This window comes from Typopeltis vanoorti, chromosome 4 (assembly GCF_054136105.1).
Source record: "Typopeltis vanoorti isolate ZY-2024b chromosome 4, IOZ_Tvanoo_1.0, whole genome shotgun sequence".
In the NCBI taxonomy this organism is placed as follows: Eukaryota; Metazoa; Arthropoda; class Arachnida; order Uropygi; family Thelyphonidae; genus Typopeltis; species Typopeltis vanoorti.
Window position 1 is genome coordinate 143,403,945 of NC_143552.1, and position 14,707 is coordinate 143,418,651.

The 14,707-nt window shown below is 30.6% G+C and overlaps 1 protein-coding gene across 1 annotated transcript in view; it reads left to right on the forward strand.

Moving 5' to 3' along the window:
* The window catches only part of LOC150107730 (protein amalgam-like), a 347,148-nt gene extending 338,832 nt beyond the window's left edge, over positions 1–8,316 (forward strand). The window contains exons 4-6 of the mRNA XM_090391501.1: positions 1,269–1,562; positions 4,962–5,694; positions 8,183–8,316. Coding sequence (XP_090247627.1) covers positions 1,269–1,562; positions 4,962–5,694; positions 8,183–8,186 — 1,031 coding nt within the window. The 3' untranslated portion in view covers positions 8,187–8,316. The remainder of the gene's footprint in view (positions 1–1,268; positions 1,563–4,961; positions 5,695–8,182) is intronic.
* The last annotated feature ends 6,391 nt before the right edge of the window (positions 8,317–14,707 follow it).

A 14,707-nucleotide genomic window follows, 5' to 3' on the forward strand; every position in this document is an offset into this window, starting at 1 on the left:
TAGCCGAGCCTCAGTTAGAGCTTCATTGGCTACAACATTGCTGTCCATTACCCTCCAAGGGTATTGAATTGAATGAATCAATCACCGCATCTCACGGTCGATTGATCGGAATCTTGTGCTAGTTATAAAGTGAATGCCATCTTAAATTACAATATTTGCATAAAATTAAGGTGTATTTATGTTATCCTATAAATAATAATAAACTAAGAAAACGTTATCTGGTAAATATTAAACTGTGAAAGTATTTATTATTTTACCAAAGTTGCAATAGAAATTATGTATTTTCTCCTTATTTGAAGTCAGTATAACTTAAATTAATGAACATCAACCCTAATGTCTGTGATTTGAAACTACTGGAAGATGCACATATAGGAAGTGCAAGCTGATTTCGGAAATGTAAAATATATATGTATATATACTGTATATATATATTTTCCCCCCCAGATATACTGGAACATCCGAAATTAAATAACATGTCATGAGGTGACTTGAATAGCAGCTTTATGGAAGAAATAATTATCCATTACAGCACTCAACATCAGTATTGAATGTCTTTTTATGAAGGACGTCATTTTTTTCCTGTGTTTAAGTTAGCAATAAGCTATCTTATACTATTTTCGAGTCAGCTAGTTTACGTTTACTATCCTCCGATAATAAAAATAAATTCAATCAGGATTCGCACCATCGGTTTGCTTGTGTTTTTCAGATAAAAATCCCAAGTTTTTGGAAGGAAAATCCATTACCTCCGTATGAGATTGGCTAACTTACCTTTAGATGGAAACCCCTTATGAAGGTTAAATATGTTCCACCAGCAGTTTTTACCAATAGATTCTTAGAGAATCATAAATGTCTTAAAAAGATCAGTATATAATTTTTTTTATGTTTCCCTGTCATCAAATAAGAAGAAATTATAAATAACATGAATAATTGGTTACATCAATATAAATGTGTTGCTGTTACATTACTCTTCGCGTCGTGTATTCTATAACGTCACCGACCACGTGATATATGATGCAATCTGTTGAATACTCGCAAACCCAAAGTTCTGTTCTAAAAACAAAGTACAGTACTGAAAACTCCAAATAGGGAGAAAGAAATGGACAAAACAATGCGAGAAATGTTATAAGATTTCTGAAACAGACATTCGTCAGTATTATTTATTGTACAAATCTTTTCCGTCTTTTGTTTTCTTGTCAAATTTCTTTTCCGCAATATTATAACCATCGATTGTATTTACTTTGTTTCTTGTTTTTCTTTTTCTTTTGCAGTCAGCAAGGCGAAGATAATTGGTGGGCCAGCGTTGTACATTAACAGTGGCAGTACAATAAATCTCACATGTGAGGTGATGGAAAGCCCAATGCAACCGGACTATATTTTCTGGTATCATAATGCCAGAGTGATCAATTACGATTCTCCACGTGGTATTAGTGTACACACAGAGAAAGGCGACCGTACAACCAGTAAATTATTAATAAGCAATGCTCAGATTCCCGATTCAGGAAATTATTCTTGCGTTCCATCGAATGCAGATCCAGCAGATATTGCTGTCCACGTACTCAATGGTAAGTAGCCCAATTTAGTTAATAGATTATTGTGTTACTGTAGCGCCATCTGCGCAACTCCTATTACCAATGTTTACACAACTGGATAAATATTTCGTTTTTGATGTGTACGTATCGATAGATAGATAGTTGATGAAATAAATGTCTATTTTGCAAGGGAAATGGAAGAATTATGAAATACCAAAATTTATAAATACTAAAATTAGGTAGATATCTCATTAACTTATTTTGTAAATTAAACATATTTGAAGAGTGCATCTGGAAGAGGTTATGCAATGTTTATTTCAAAAGGATATAAGATTTACATTTCTACAAGACAGGCAAAATAGTTGACAACATTTTTCCCATAATGACTCCAAGGATATATCCATTGCATTAGTGGAGAGAGTGCAAAGGAGAGTGTTAAAAATGATAGCAGGATTGTGGAATACTGATTATGAAGGCAGATTGAGAATTTGTAGACTGCAGACGCTAGCAAACAGGAGAAAGAGGGGTGATATGAATGAGACTTACAAACTTCTAAAAAGGTCATACAGTATTTCAATTAATGGAATTTGTCAATTTATGGAGGGTAGGGAAAGAACGAGAGGGCATCCTTGGAAGCTAAGAATGAAGGCCGTCAAGAAGGGTGTGAGGGCTAGATTTTTTTCTGTGGTGTGTGATATTGTGTGTGCAAGCAGTGTGAATGAATTCAAGAATAAGTATGTGGCCTTCGATGAGTCTCTGACTCCCTGGAGGTCCCACTTAATAATAATAATAGTAATAATAATAATAATAATAATAATAATAATTTTTTTTTTTTTTTTATAAACGACTTATTTGTTTTTGTTTTTACAATGAAAATAATAAAGTTTACTATCACACAGAGTATCTGCACACAATAATAATAATAATAATAATAATAATAATAATAATAATAAATTATGGGATACTAAGGCAATTGATGCGAAGGCATTGGCTTCTATATATTAGTAGCCCAGTCGTGAAGTGACATCGCGCGCAAACTTTGTTTGCTTACACTTGGATGGAGGATTAAACCAAGAATATAATTTCCTTGCATCTCTAATTTAAAGATTCTTCTATCTTTTTTTTTTTAATTGAATCAAAATAATTTTTGATTGAAATTACGCTGCTTGTTAACTATATTAACCAAATAATTACAAGAAAATATCATTCTGTTTTCCCCTGAAATATAATTTTAATTTGTTACAGCCCACCTTTACTCAAAATTCAGAATAATTTCAAATTTCAAATATTCAATTTATACAAACCAGAGAATACATTGCAAAATTTACTTTAATTGAAATAAAAAATATTCTTGTTTTATTTTGTATGCAAACTGGATACGATTGTATTATTTTTGCCTGTTTCGCCCAGTGGTTTGTGACTCGTTGCCATCACTGAATCAACGCAGAAAGATTTGTCGATCTACAAACCAGGACAGACTCGTTCAAAGTCAAGTATATATTACATCATTTACATTACATTAGAATAAGGGAGAATTTCTTTGTCATTCCAAAATTCATTCGCTTTTGGGGATGACTGGGTTCATATGAGTAGGCCATTCCACGGACATTGCAAACATCCTTTTCAGAAGCAGGTATTTTAAACTGTCTGAAATGGGTGGCTACGCATGCAGCAAAAACCCTTTCATAAAAAATTCCACATAAGGAAACATAGCGAACCTTCAAAAGAGAATTTCGTATTTGAAAAAGAATTTTCCTTTGGAAAGTTGTATTTTCATTCCACAAATAAACAAACCGGCTAAAAGAATATACGGATTTAAGTGACACAACACATTCGCCTCATAACTTTAATTGCTTTAGTTGAAATTCCAAAACAATCCAATCCAGCCTAGCACTTTAGTTTTCATTGTCGTTTAACTTTTACTCAAAGTAACATAAATAAGATCAAGAAGTCGACATACCTTTATTACTTTCTACTTTCAACCAGAATATTTCTTTCTATTTTTCGTTAGCTAGCAGATAATAATTATTATTATTACGTCACATCTCCAGGAAGTCCAAAGACTCATCGAGGGAGGGCACCTGCTCTACAACTCTGTCTTCACCACTCAAATCCACGAACTACAACGAACCGCAACTACCATCATCATCTACACTAAAGCCATCTACCGCCCATCATCACCACTAGTAATTTCCAGACAATCACAAACCTCCATGCTCATGGCAGGATTCGAACTCCCAGCCTTTTGGCCGGAAAGCGGATATGCTGATCTCTCGGCCAACCAGGCCCGGCAAATAAACAAAAATATAATGTAAATCATACATCTCTATCAAATAAAGTTCTTTTATTCCCATTAATAACACTGCCTCTAGCCAAGTTGTTTGTTTTTGTTAGTAGCCTCGAATTACAAGTTGTGATGGTTGAACGTTTATTGAAGAGGTAGATTTACTGATCATTCTCAATTTTTGAAGTCAAATAATATTACGGTGTACAATTATTGTCAATTGACTGATGAAAGTTAATATGCATAACATTAGTAGTTGCTATTTTTGTGTAAGAAACACGACAAAGGACCAGAAGGGGGGGGGGAGACTTGCACGGTATCTTACAAGGGATGATCAAAAATATCTGAGACAGTGTTTTATATATATATATATATATATATATATATATATATATATATATATATATATATATATATATATAAAGTTACGTTTAGATACCTCCTTCAAACTATGATCCCTGTAAGTGCCTATTCTCATTTTTCGATACATCTATGCTAGACCTCTCTGAGAATGATCTGCAACCGACGTATTCAGTTGTATATTAGCGACACCTTGAAATTATTTCCCTTCAGCAGCCTCTTCAATAATGTTACAATTCCCTTAAAAAGTTGTCCAAAATATTTTTGATCATTTCTTATTGAAATAATTTTTTTAGCAATTATTATATTATCATAATCTGAATTTTTTAACTGTGATAGATTATATCTTTTGTCATTATTTTTTACTTTTTATTTTCTTTATTTTTATTGTATTTGCTTTTCCTTTTTTTTTTCTTCTGCTTATAAATATATTAGAAAATTACATTTGAAACATCTTAATAGTTGTTTCCATCCAGTCGCTAAGCCTCGCTTCGCCTTTCCATTGAGTCGTAGAATATGCTTTGCAAAACGAGAATAATTGTTTCCCTTTATCTGCAGTGTCCATCCAAAGCTTCTATTTGCTTATCAACATTCGCAATATTCCTTCAGCGTATCACCACTTCTAGTTTCCTGCTTTTGAACCCTACCAACAACTACTGCTTACTGCGATCAATCTCACTTCCATCATTAGCTCAAGCTGACGCAAAATCTTCTTGTTTTCCCACAACATACTGTAACTCTATCAAGTATAGTTCTTAATAGTTTTTCATTTCTTTTTTTTTTTGCAGTAAACAAGAAGACAGGCATAATCGGAGGTCCAACGCTTTATTCGAACAGTAGCAGCACCATTAATATTACCTGTCTTGTGGATAATGCAAACTCAATAATTTCTTGGTACCACAATGGCACCAGAATCGAGAGCTATGAACGCACGAGTATATTAACAGAAAGGAACTCTGATTCGACAAAATCCACGTTATTAATAACCAATAGCCGATCGAGTGATTCTGGAAACTACTCCTGTATCCCAATGAGAGCTCAAAGAACAGATGTTCATGTGCATGTTTACGATAACGAGGATATTTCAGCAACGCAAACTCCATCCGTGACGAAGCCACCACTTGGTGGACAGGACTACAAGACAATTATTCGTCTACCATCCATTCCTTCGTTTTCCAATATTTACTCTGCATCTTTAAGGTTATTTCGTTTCTTTTTTCCAGCCAACCAGACAGAAATAATCGGAGGCCCAGTTCTCTCCTTTAACAGAGGAGATACCATAAATCTCAAGTGCGTAGTACACAGTTCAGAGCCGCCTCAATATATTTTATGGTATCATAACGGCACAGTTATTGACTTCGATTTCACAAGGAAAGGTATGTGTTGGACTACAGAGAAAGTTGACCAGCAAACAGTTAGCAGCACATTTCTGTTAGAAGAGGCTAAGCCTTCGGATAATGGGCGCTATTCTTGTGTCCCTTCAAATACTGATCAAGCCAACATTGTAGTCCATATTGAATGGTATGTACCTTAAATCCACTCAACTTCAGTTTGGGGTGACGTGAATGTCCACTCAGAATTTTGCTTAACGTTTTCCCACAATTCTTCATCATTTACTGTCTTCAACTTCCGAAAACAACGCTGCCCATGAGCGGACACGCACGCATGTACACACACACACACACACACACACACACACACACACACACACACACACACACACACACACACACACACACACACACACACACACACACACACACACACACACACACACACACACACACACACACACACACACACACACACACACACACACACACACACACACACACACACATGTACTCCATATGAAGCATACTGATTTTTGTCCCTACATCACGTAAATATTAAATATTAGTTCAAAACTGAAAATCTCAATTTTCAATTTTGAAAATGTGATGGTTTTCTACTGATTTAAGTGTTTTGCTGCCTTAAAAATGAGATCATGTAAAGATGGCCATCGCCATCTGTAAACGAAGCCAACATGGCGAAAGTCCTTCAAGAAAGGACTATGATGATTGGAATGCAAAAGATCTCAAAAGCAATGTCGAAAGACATTTCCTTTAGTTATAGGGATGTGTACTGTTGGCGGACAGAACAACAGTTCTTCAGAACACGCATCGCTATTTGTATCATTGAACCTTGGTCAGATGCTTTATGTTAACAGAGTTCTCTTTGCAATTTGTAAAGTTCCAAAAATTAAACTTTCTTCATAAAAAGCTGAAAATATTTTTTTATAAATCGGCATATTTTAACCTAAATACTGAAAAGAAATTTGCCTAAAATTATTAGTCAATTTTAAACCATTCTGACATTGAACAATCTTTAACTTATTAAGATCCAAGATGCAATTACAAGCCATTATTTTTACCCAGAGTTCAGCCTTAGAAAGCGCTATAGTGTAAACACATATTTAATATCCTAATCACCAGTGTCTATTTAATTAAACATTTTAGTATAATTGCAATCATACACAGGTGGAAGAGTTTTCATTGTATCGCACTCACTACGTCATGTCAACAAACTACACACAGAACAGACGTTGCTGCATGTAAATGCTCTTTTGATATCGCTTTTCTAGTGAAGAAAGTCTAAAATATGGAGGAAAGATATACATATACACCCAACACGCACAGAGAGAGAGAGAGAGAGAGAGAGAGAGAGAGAGAGTGAAAATGAAAATGGATGTTGAAACATCAATTAGCACTTTTCGCAACAGGGTTAGCATTTTTTTTTTTTTTTTTGGCCCGATGCTAATTTAGCAAACTACTGGCCAATAAGCACGATTGACCGTAATGAAAATAAGGAATAAGAAACGAATGAGGAATTAAAAATATACAGAAAAACCCACTGGGTGTAAAATCATCGTTGGAATCGGTCTATGACGCGAAGAACTTTTATTAGAGCTTTTTAATTAAAGATGAGTTAGCCGGTCTCAACAGAGGTGGACGACTTTTCCCTCCTGGAATTTCCCATATTTCGTCCCTCAAAACAGGCAACGTTTCATGAATACACATATTTACAAACATAAAAAGACTCGCCCTCAGAGGAATATCAAATCAGCTATGCTAATCGCCTAAAACCACTAATCCGCGGGCTCAGTCCTTCTTGGATGGATGGAAAGTAGAAGTAATGAAATAGAAGAAATATCTTCCCGTTATCTTATAAGAAGAAGAAGAAGATTTAAAAGATGTAAAATGATACCATATCATTAAAATTAATGCAAACTATATTAATAAAAATTTAGATAATCCAACTATGCAATCACGAAAATGAAATACATTCGGATAATTGTTTTATATTAATTTTTCTTCTCATTATTTCTTTCTGCCTTTTAAACGAAATAATAGATAAGCCAACCAATATTTCTAGGTCCACCATTATTAATCAAGAAACTTATAGTCGTGAGCCTATTCCATCCTTCCTCGAACAAATGATTACATCTTGTCGAGTTGAGAAAATGAAGAAATGAAAAAAAAAAAAAAAAAAAAAAAAAAACGAACGGTTCCTGTTTCATCACCAGAGGATCAGGAGTACGCAAAAAGTAACGACTTTAATCTTCAACGGTTAAAAAGAGAAAAAAAGTAACAATCTTTTTCAGCAATTGGTTTAGCATTACAGCCAGCACAACCTAAACTTATGTGATACTGTATACATACACAATTTAATGGGAATACCATTTTTAACTTATAAGTTTTACATTTATTTATTTATTCATTTTCTTTATTCTTTATTTAAACATTTTATGTATTTAAATATAATTTATTCTTGTTTTAATTTCTTATTAAACGTTATATTTGTTTTTATATAATTTCTGCTTTTTCTCTTTCTCAGACTAGAATAACTATGAAATTAATTTTAATTTTTGTAGATTTATTTTAGAAATGTTTCAGTATTCTGATTCTATACATTTAAAGCCGTTGTGTGGCGTTGTAATCATCTAATTGTTTTCTTTACTCGATTACAGGTGAGAATCCTGCAGCAATGCATCACGGCAAACACACAACTTCAGGCGTATCTGGGCTTCCGTCAGCATGCAAACTTTTATCTAAAATAATAAGTCTTGGACTTATCTTCTACTCAAAGCGGTGATAGTTCTCCTTCATCTTCCACTTCTTGGATGAATAAAACTGCTTCAGTGGAGTCACCTCTACGAACCAAAACACGCCAATTAGATGAACGAAGCAATCAGTGCGTAACGTTTCGTTGACCAGTCAATGTGGCGCCATCTACCGTGCCATGTGAAAACTACTGGAATTTTCTATAAGGCATTGATGGGCTTTATTTGGTGTGTTGTAAGTGGGGTTGATGTGCTACAATAAAACTCTTTTCCTCAGGAACATTCACCCCTGCGAGCTGTTGCTCATGAATATCATATACCTTCCGTCAGATATTTTTGGCGGAGTTATCATATTGTAAATGCTACGCTTTATGTAACTATTTCTTTTGCTAATTTTTATTTGCTTATGTTACAACGAAAATTGCGGGTTCGAGCTTCAAGTTATCTAGTCAATAAAGTGAGTCAGCATGAGTCAATGACTCAAGGTTCAGATCGAGATATTCTTTGGATTGTAGACCCTACAAAAGGAAGAGACTTTTAAGATGAGCTGTTCGACGTGATCATTTTAGGTTTCAGTTTTATTTTGTTTGAAGAAATTGGGGATTGTCCAAGACAATACTTTCTTACTGATAATATCAAAAGAACCCTTCGACTTGTGATCATAGTTTTATTATTATTATTATTATTCAAACATTTTATTTCTAACTATCAGAACAGTTTTTATTTTTTCGTTCTTACATTATGCAGTGCAGTGTCATATACCAGTAAATGCATAAGAACAAACTACTAGAAGAAATCCAGTTACTATGAATTTTTTATCTTTAAAATGTACTTCAGCTGGTTATAGTCTCCTAGTTATTGCTATGAGCTTTTGATGTATTTTATGTTTTACGTAATATTTTAAAGAACTTTAAACTTTTGTAAACAAAAGGAATAAGTTTATGTACATTCTTTTATATACTATACCACAAGTGTATTCAGATTTTCCAGTTGGTTTATTGTTTTTCGCATATATGACAAATAGATAATTTTCATGTTAATAAAATAGTTCCAGTAATATGTTATTAAAATTAGCTAATATCGCTTAAAAATAATATGAAAAATATTAAACAAATAATTACTTTTTAATTTCTAACGTATAAATTAAAAATTTTTCTTTATTAGTTTGATTGAATAAATAAACCATAATAATATAATAATAAGGAATGTATGAAATGAACTATAATAGATATTCCTCTTTTGAGAATCCGGAATACCCTTGGAGGGTAATGGATGGCAATGCTGCAGCCAAAGAGTTCTAACTGAGGCTCGGTTATTGCTGTTACCCTCCTGCCATGATCAGAGCTTTAATAGCTTAATAATAATACCTTATCCCTACACTGTTCTCTACAGATAACGGGGAAGATGAAAAGCATTCTTGCTTCGCCCTTTTAAGCCAGTCCTTATAAGGATAAGGATTCCTCTTTTAATTGCCATTTAGTGTCAAATGTTTTTTTTTTTCTTTTAATTTTCACCTCTAAATTGGGTTCTGAAGCATTGTTTTAGTATTATTAAAATTCATTACTATGAAATATTATTCAGTTTATTTAAATAACTTCACTAATGTATCACAGCGAGTTTTTATATTCTTATGACATAGCCATTATTTTCTAATAATATTATATTACTTCATGATTTCTCTTTTTATTTTCTTATTATATAGTCATTAATTTTGTGTAGTGATTTATAATAGTATTATATAACTAAAATAAAAATTGAATCACGTGAATAAAAACATACATACTAAATAAAATGTTATAATATCTAAAAACATTATTTGTTTACTATTTTGTGATTATTTTTCTGCGTAATTATTTGTGATAATATTTTATATTATATATATACATCACATGATATAATTATATATTAATAAAGCTTATATGATTTTTTTTAATTCCCTGATTTTTATAATATCAGCTATAGAGCAGTGGTTTAAATCTGTGCTCGTGAAATTACAAGAATTTCCGTGTCGGTTCTTTCATATTATCCATTGATGTTCGGGAAAAAATCGATTTTAGTCAGAACTGTTTATTAAATATCATTACTCGCGTTTGTTTTCTTAATTGTGTTGAACTTCTGATCATAAAATAAGTTATAGACCTTACACGCATACATTTTTCTCCATGAATTTATTTTAAAATGAAAATGGTTTTATATTTACTTTTTAAATCAAAAGTGATTTAAAATCATTGTTTTAAACAAACACCTTTTAATTTTTTACATAATGTGTACAGAAAAAGGAAGGACTGCAAAGGTTGTCTAATTTATCTAATCTAAGCAGAGGTAGCGCATCTGCTACTAATCGCTGTTAAAAATTAGATTTGGTGGAATTAATTTTTGAGATACGATGAGCAAATATATATAATTATAATTATTATTTTTGAAATTGAAATTATTGTAATTTTTGACAGTTAGCTTTCTTTATTATAATGTTATAATGCATGCTACATTACAATCATACAAGATATTTGTATTACAGCATCCTTTTTTCTTCATATAACACACACGCATACATCGCTAAAAATAAATAAATTAGTATAATCCCGAATATCTAGAATCATTTTTTCGACACTAAATACTCTGTCTAATAATTTATTATTTGAAATATTTTCTCTGATATGTACAGACATCACAAAACTTATTTCTGTTTTAACAGAAGTGATATCTGTGTAAAATTTATGCATAGATAGTATGAGGTGAAATGTAATAAATATAATCATAATAATAATATTTTCCATTCATTCTCTGAAGGGAGAAGTAACAGAGGATTTATATTATTAATAATTTTAGTCATAGGGTAGCTCAAGCTACCTCTATCGACGATTTTTTGCTTATAAATGACAGCAGTACAAAATACAAATTCTGCCATCTCGTGTTCCTAACCTTAACTATCATTATTGTTATACAAAATTCAGGTCTATGTCAATTTTTCTGAGTTGTAGGATGAAGCAATTTTTCCCGAGTTATTGGCATTAAAAATCCTACTCGCGTAAAGGTTGACGGACTCGAAAATTGGCTAGAAAAACTTCTATTGGCTACTAGAATCCCAATGCAGCTTTACTTTTGCCAATATAATCTCCGAAATTAAAGAGAAGGCATGCTATGTTTCTGTTTATTTTGTCACTAAGGAGAAATAAACTAGAAACATAACTAATAACTTTAATCACTCTAAAGGGAACTATAGTAAAGCTTGACGATATCTGAGTATCATAGAACCCTTAAACTCAAAATCGAATGTTTCAAATTTTATCAAAGCGATATCAAAGAGTTTATAAAATACCTAACGGTAACTGTGGTGAAGAATATAAGAATTATACTGCTTACTCTAAAAATAAATACTCTACTTACGCAATTTATATTGCATGTTATACATTCATTAATAACTTGAACTATATGGGTTAAAAACAGTCGGGATAGTCTCAAAAGTTTATTTACAAAAATGCGATACAACGCATAGAAATAAATATTACTACATCCAGGAGATATTCCATTTAGTTTTTTTTTTACCAACAGAATAATTATTCTTGAGTATATTAATAGGAATAAAGGAAGACAGCAGTGATAATATACTCGGATGTGCTGTATTATTAGAATTAATCATTTAAAATTATTATTTTAAATTCATTTATATAACATTGAGTGAGAATTAGAATTATTTTGTTTTGTTTTATTAACAAATCGGTGGGAAATAATAAAAGTTATATTTTATTTTAACATTGAAAAATAAACTATCAACACCAAAAATACATTTTTGTACTTATTCCCTGCAAATGAGTGATTAAAGTGATTAATTACGTTTCTAGTTTATTTCTCCTTGGTGACAAAATAAACAAAAACATAGCATGCCTTCTCATTCAATATTTTTGATATTGATTAAAAGAAAAGGTTTGAACCACCATCTATTCTAAAATTATTTTACAAAATAAAACAAAACGCTTTTTATTTCAAAAAATAAAATATTATTATTATTTAATCAAATTTTAATAAAGGAACTTAAATATCAAAAATTTTATTTTGTGTTTTTTTTTGTTTTTCTGATTTCTGTTCGTACATTAATAACACACAATTACATCATTTATCTATGTTACATTTCTGTGAGTTGACACGTTATTAAAATATATTAAGAATTTTCAAGCATAATAGCTTACAAAAGTTTAAATGTTTTCAATTTAAGCTTATAATTTCACAGTAATTAATGCGATATTTTAAATGCTTTTTTTAAAAAAAAAAACGATGCTAAAAATGGAATTTCTTCTCTGTTATGATTTGTATCTCACTTACGTCAAATGTAGAATTTTTAAAAAAAATTAGTAACTTCCTGAAAATTTATTTATCCATCATAACATTAATTTGAAATTTTTATATTGATGTCTTAATTATGAAACAAATATATAATTACAACGATTTTTTAATGAACAACATGAATTTAGGCTTAACGGAAACTAAATAAATCTATTACGAAAATAATAATAATGCTTTATTTTATTTTATATAATTAAATTGAAATAATTTAAATAATACTAAGCTGTATTATGATCCTCAGCATTAAGTTAAAGAAAACAAATCACTGCTAGATATTTTCCCAGCGCTTTTTATCTTAATGCAATACTGCTAGTCTATAGAAGATGAACTTTTCTATAAATCTAGAGGCTTTCTAAGGCGTGCTTGCTCTTTCTCTTCATGGTGCATGAGTTGCAGTCTTCCCAAGTATCATATTTAAAAGTTAATATAATTTAGATACTCCAGTAAAGTCTCTTATCCATAAACTTGTATTGATAGATTGAAATGCAGAGCTGATTCTCTTCTAATTCGATATTTTTTTCTTTTTTTTCCGCAATTTTTAAAGTCTTCAGTGAGATGTCATCTTTGCCGAAATTAATCCATAATGACAACATTTATAATATATAAATGTGATAAATTAAAAAAAAAAACTAACTCAGATTTTAAAATCTACTTTGATTTAATATAAAACCTCCTGCTAGAAAAAAAAAAGAATAAGCTCCTAGATATAATATAACACATGTAATTCTTAACTCATTATATTAATATTTAATTAGTTTTGAATTAGAAATAAAATTGTATTTATATTCTAAGGAATTAGCTTAAATGAAAATTTGTGTTTTGCATGAAATCTTGATTATTTATCAAACAGAACTGCTAGAAAATTTAAATTTCTTAAATCACTAGTTTATTTTATTTAGTTAATTATTTTAGATAAGCTTAATATTTGAAAACAGTACATAACCAACTAAAAGTAGTAAATTGGAAGGCCTGGAAAAAATCTGCAAATCAAATGTCTATATTCCTTAAGTTGTTGACATTTTACCCGATAGATGGCAGCAGAAGCTCATTTCAACTGTATCTTTCGAAAATGCTGGTATTTATAATATAACCATTGCAGGGTTAGTCTGTAGACTGTAACCTTGCAGTATCTAATGGAATGCATTACCATTAATCCTGTGAATAATGCATTAAATTTAAGGAACAAACTTTGTTTTTTGAAATGGCAGAGCAACTGTGGAAAATATAATCACAATTGATTTTTTGCTTGTGATTTACTCTTTCAACTTCGAATACAGGTCTCAAACCGATCGGAACTATTCCTGTTTACACCAAGCCACTATGAATTACAAACTATTCAATGTGATGTATTGATTTGCATGTGAAGTATCTTGTACAGTGTATGTACAGTGAACTTTTATTGGTCTCAGTATGAGAGTTTTATCTAGAAGTTGTGTAATAGCTTTCTAAAATTTGTACTATAAGTGTAACGTACTGGGCACTGTACATACTTCGAGGAATGTAATATATGATAATATATTTTAATAAAATACAATAAAACATTTTTTGATAGTTTATCTGAAATTTCTCTTTTCACATTTAAAATAACCTCAAAATATTAATTTTGTCTTAATAATATAAACGTACGTATACTTTTTCTTATTTACTCTTAAAATTTCTATATTTTTCTTAGATATGAATACGCAACTTATGTTTTATTACAAAATATTTAAATATTTTTCAAACATTTTGAATATCTTATAACATTAGAATATTATTCAAATACACCTTTAAAAGTTTAACATCATGATATTACAATCAACGGCTGTTTAGATTACCGTGTATAATATATATGTATATATATATATATGTATATGTATATATATATATATATATATATATATATATATATATATATATATATATATATATATATATATGTATATATATATATATATATGTATATATGTATATATATATATATGTATATATATATATATATATGTATATATATATATATATAAACTGGAGAATTAATTCGAGTCATTTTTAGGACTTCCAAGGTAATAACGGATGGCAATGCTGTAGCTAATGAAGTTTTAACAGAAGCTC